This window comes from Daktulosphaira vitifoliae, unplaced genomic scaffold, assembly GCF_025091365.1.
Source record: "Daktulosphaira vitifoliae isolate Bord-2020 unplaced genomic scaffold, ASM2509136v1 Scaffold_3, whole genome shotgun sequence".
In the NCBI taxonomy this organism is placed as follows: domain Eukaryota; kingdom Metazoa; phylum Arthropoda; class Insecta; order Hemiptera; family Phylloxeridae; genus Daktulosphaira; species Daktulosphaira vitifoliae.
The window spans coordinates 6,018,889-6,024,045 of NW_026099574.1; the positions used below are offsets into that span (position 1 = coordinate 6,018,889).

General features: G+C 25.9%; 1 protein-coding gene across 1 annotated transcript; it reads left to right on the forward strand.

Annotated features, from left to right (window-relative positions):
• On the forward strand, positions 1 to 5,157 carry LOC126903153 (aarF domain-containing kinase 1). The gene is made up of 10 exons (XM_050681162.1): positions 1 to 378; positions 436 to 525; positions 610 to 813; positions 878 to 1,039; positions 1,242 to 1,400; positions 1,496 to 1,596; positions 3,713 to 3,875; positions 3,935 to 4,132; positions 4,692 to 4,834; positions 4,888 to 5,157. The coding sequence occupies exons 1-10, from the start codon at positions 253 to 255 to the stop codon at positions 5,051 to 5,053; spliced, it is 1,512 nt and encodes a 503-aa protein (XP_050537119.1). The 5' UTR covers positions 1 to 252; the 3' UTR covers positions 5,054 to 5,157.

A 5,157-nucleotide genomic window follows, 5' to 3' on the forward strand; every position in this document is an offset into this window, starting at 1 on the left:
ACCGTAATATAATGAAAAAGAGTTGACTACGGTGATGAAATACAATTTAGCTTTTCATTATGATCTAGTAGTTGAATTATTTAAAAATTCATTCTTACAAATTAAAAATTTTATAGCTATGAACATTTTTATTAATACCATTAATTTAATTATTTTAGTTATGTTATTTTTTAACTGAAATAATCTATTTCTGCAAACATATGTCGTATCCAAATTATTCACTATTAGAGAAGTTTTCTGTATTGGTATAGAATGTTTAAGAGAATTGTTGGTTTGGGTTTAACTAGTGGAGTGACAGCTACAGCAATATCTTATTATGATAATGGGTTAAATGTTAATTCTATTGGTATTGTGAGATTGGGACGTGCAGCAATTACAGTATGTACATTATTTTATAAATTTACATATTTTAACAGGGTTCTTTTTTTATTACAGGGGTTACGTGTTATTGTACATTATAAAACTACTCTTTATGCTCCATCTGTGAATAAAACATTACCAAATTATCAAGAAATTAGATCTAAGGTATTAAAAAATATTATTAATATAAAAATGTGTATTATATATTTCAATTTTGTTTTTGGTTGCTTATATTTTATTGTAATTCAGGCTCATAAAAAAGGAGCTGAACTATTACTTCAGTTATGTTACTCTAATAAAGGTGTTTATGTAAAAATTGGACAACATATTGGAGCTTTAGAAAATCTTTTTCCAAAAGAATATACTGAAACTTTAAAAGTACTTCATAGCAATGCACCAATTACCCCATTGTCCCAAATTTATAAAGTTATAGAAGAAGATTTGAAACAAGATGTAATATAATTATTTGAAGGTATATTTATAATATTATTTTTATTTTTTTGTTAATTTTTAATAGGTCAATGAGATATTTAGTGAAATAGATCCCAAACCTCTTGGCGCTGCTTCATTAGCTCAGGTTCATAAAGCAAAGCTAAAGTGTACTGGAGAAAAAGTAGCAATAAAAGTACAACATTCATATGTTCATGGAGATGCTAGTTTAGATATAGCAATTATTGAAGTAAATACCAACTAAGTTTTTATTTATTATTATAATTTTTAGGTCTTAAAAAATGCAAAAAGAAAGTTAATTTATATTTTTCTGAAGAGTAAAATGACCTCAATATAATTATTTTGAATTTGTTATCTTGTGTTGTATTTAATTTTTAAAAAAATATAATAAATTTCTATTTATAATTAATGTATAAACTTCTTTTATTTAGGGTATGGTAAAAATTGGTTCTATTATTTTTCCTGATTTTCGATTTCAATGGCTTGTAAAACAAACTAAAGAAAATATGCCTAAAGAATTAGATTTTACTATTGAAGCAAAAAATACAGAAACTATTCGTTCAATGTTTAAACACTTTACATGGCTAAAAGTAACTATTTATTTATAACGAAGTATTATAAACTTTGCAAAACATTAAAGTTATTTTTAACAAGCTAAAAATATATTTTTATGTTGTATATTTAGATACCAAAAATTTATGAAAATTTTAGTTCCTCTAGAGTATTAACATTAGAATTTTTGGAGGGCGGTCAAGTTAATGATATTGAATACATTAAACAAAATAAGTAAATATTTTCATTGTATATTATTGATATATATCTGTTAATTTGATTAAAGAAATCTAAGTAATATTTAAAAAAAGCTTTAAAATTTTATTATACACCAACTATATTCAATGATATCTTATTCTTATCATAGAAAAAGAGAAAGTTATGTAACCCAGTATAGAAAAATACATTTTTAATATTAGTACGGGGATATAAAATGTATAAATAGTTTAACAAATGGACTATGCTTCAAATGAATTTAGTATCCTTAATATAAAATACAATTAGGGAACATTTTTATGTGTAAAAGTATTCCCTATAGAAGAATTAATTAAAAAACTACTTATTTTTTTTATAATATAAAAATTATAAAACTTTTTCTCTCATAAAGACTAGTTCTTATTGTAGACGCAATTTTAGAGACTCTGTCTATTTGTTAACAAGATATTATGTAGTTAAGTTGAAGATAGTTTATTTTATGTATTAAAACTCTTTAAAAATAAATTGAATATATTTTAAAACTTGGGTGAACAGAACAGTGTAGAGAGTAAGAAATAGTAGTTCAAAGTATGCAAAAGAGCAAAAATAGAGAATATTGGATGGAGTATAAACATTTGTGTATTGAAGCCAAGTATGAAGTAAGTAAGGTAAAGTTTAAGAGCTAGATACAAAGAAAAGTAAAAAGGAAGTCTATGAACTTGGAAAAATAAGAAAAATACAGTCTAAAGATTATCACTATGTATGGTGTATACAGACTGATGATAAGAGAGTGCTAACAAGCGATGATGATGTAAAAAAAAAAAAAAACGTTAAAAAGAGTAATTTGAAAAATTACTGAATGAAGAATATCTAAGAGAGACATTAAAGAATATTTCATAAAACGAGGAATTGGTAGATTATATTAGTGAGAAAGAGGTATGGGAAGCTGTGCCATAAAAAAAAAAAGAATATAGTAGTAGGACAAGTGCCAATAGAAATATGGAAAATATTAGGCGGTTTTGGCAAAAGGTTGTTGAAGGATTTTAAATAAAATCGTTTTTAAGGGAATATTCCAAATTAATGGAAGAATAGTATAGTGGTGTCGATATTTAAAGGTAAAGGTGACATACATGAGTGTGGAAATTATAGAGGCATAAAGCTTATGAGTCATAGTATGAAAATTTGGGAAAAGGAAATACATTAGAGAATAAGAAATGAGACATCGGTATCTAAAAATCAGTTTGTATTAATGCCTGATGAGTCAACGATAGAGCCACTGTAAGACAACTAATTGAAAAGTATAGAGAAAAGAAGAAAAAGCTGTGTATGATATTTATAGATTTGGAGAAAGCGTATGATAGAGTACCGAAAGAAGTATTAATGAGAAAAGGAATCCCAAAAAGGTACATTAATATAATGGAGGATATATATGATGACACTGGTACCAGGGTAAAAAGTGTGGGCGGAGTAACAGAAGATTTTAGGGTAAGAGTAGGAATGCACCAAAGTTCTGTCTCAAGCCCTTTCTTACATTCTATTGTGATGTATGAAATTACTAAAGAAATACAAGGAGAGGTACTGTGATGCATGTTGTTCCCTGACAATACATTGTTAATAGGAGAAAATAGGGAGGAAATCAATTAAAGGCTAGAGGTATGTAGATCAGCTCTTGAAGGAAAGGGATTAAGAATAAGTAGGAGTAAGACAGAGATATAGTGCACTAGTTTGACAAAGGACAACACAAGGTAGGTGTAATGAGGATATCAGTGACAATAAGTAAGGAGGTGATTGGAGAGGTGGAAATTTTTAAGTATTTAGGAACAGTTATAAAAATGAAAGTTGAAGGAAAGAGGTAAAGGAAGGCCATAAAAGAGATAGAGGAATGTTATTGAATGTGATATGAGGACGGCTGGATGTAGGATAATCGTGTCTAGTGGAAGTTTAGGATTAAGGTGGGCGACCTCAAGTAGTTGTGATAAAGGCAAGTAATTATTATAAATTATTTTAAAATTTGGTTAGTAATAGAACACAAAATTGTCAATTAACTGAAGCATTAGCAATTCTTTAGTTGAATTACAGATATAATATCGGTGTTACTATTAACATTATTATTTATAATTTGCTTGTATTATTTATAATATGCTTCTTTATGTAGGATCAATATTGATGAAATATCTGATAAGATTGGTAACTTATATAGTGAAATGATTTTTAAAAATGGTTTTGTACATAGTGATCCACACCCTGGAAACCTATTGGTGAAAAAAGATGAAAATGGAAAACTTAATCTTATATTATTAGATCATGGATTGTATGCTGTAAGTTAGAATAATAAATTATAATATTTTTTTGTATTGCAATAAAAATATTTTTACAGACTCTAACAGACAGTTTTAGACGTACATATGCTAAATTATGGATAAGTATATTAGATAAAAATCACGATCAAATGAAAAAGTATTGTACAAAATTAGGAGTTAAAGAAATGTATGGATTATTAGTATGTATGATAGCTGGACGTACTTGGGATTCTATTCAAGATGGCATTGTAACTAAAAAAATTACTAAAGAAGAAGTTTGTTTATATTATTAGCTGAAGTATATTTTATATGATCAGAGTGATTGATTTATCATTGACCATTAGATTTCTTTTAAACAATAATACCTAAGTAAATTGTTTTTTTGACTTATTTAAGCAGTTATTTCTCAATTTTTTAGTAGTTAGATATTTTTTAGGTATACCCCTTATAGAAATACTAACTTTATTTTTTTAAATGGCTACATATATATTTAACTAGTTTATATAATAGAAAATGATTGATTGATAACAAATTGTGAACTAGTAGTTCAGAATATTTTTTATACTTAGGTGGTAAGAGTAGCATGTCAAAGTGATTGGTAATAATAAAAATATAATCTGTATCTTGCTCCTCTAAAATACATAAAAAAATGTGTATAACTTCCAAAAGTTTTATTGTTGTTATTTTAATTTGTAAAAATTTGTTAATATTTTACTCCAAATCAAGAAACAAATAAACAAAATAAAACATTCTTTTTTTCGAAATTTTTAGTACTTTAAGCTATAAATCAATCACTCTGTATATCTATGAAGTGTAATACAATATTTTTTTCAGAGAGAACAATTTCAGTCAGATATTCCTATGATACTTACAGACACTTTATATATTCTTCAAACTGTCAATCCACAAATTTTGCTTCTTCTTAAAACTAATGATCTAATACGTGGGATTGATACAACTTTAGGAACACATTCTAAGTAATTACTCTTCAAAACTTAATTTATTTAATTTTAACCCAATTTTTTTATAGATTGACTTCCTTACGACCTATGACTGTTAGTTGTATAAATACAGTGTATGAAAAACAAACACCTAAATCTTTTATGACGGAATTAAGTATTAAAATTAAAAAACATTGGGCATTATTTAAAGTAAGATTATTTTATTTTTGGATTGGCTTATTTGATGTTGTGTAATATTTTCATTGAGTTACAATCTTTTTTTGTGCGATAAGTTATAGTAAAGTTCAAATTATATTTATTACCATAAATGACTGTTAAAAATTTATTATATATTTATT

What these genes read in the sequence shown, in the direction of transcription:
- LOC126903153 (XM_050681162.1), top strand. Translation starts at nt 253, where the DNA reads ATGTTTAAGAGAATTGTTGGTTTGGGTTTAACTAGTGGAGTGACAGCT. An exon ending in ATCAAGAAATTAGATCTAAG is followed by an intron (nt 526 to 609) that starts GTATTAAAAAAT and finishes ATTGTAATTCAG; the next exon opens with GCTCATAAAAAAGGAGCTGA. An exon ending in TAGATCATGGATTGTATGCT is followed by an intron (nt 3,876 to 3,934) that starts GTAAGTTAGAAT and finishes ATATTTTTACAG; the next exon opens with ACTCTAACAGACAGTTTTAG.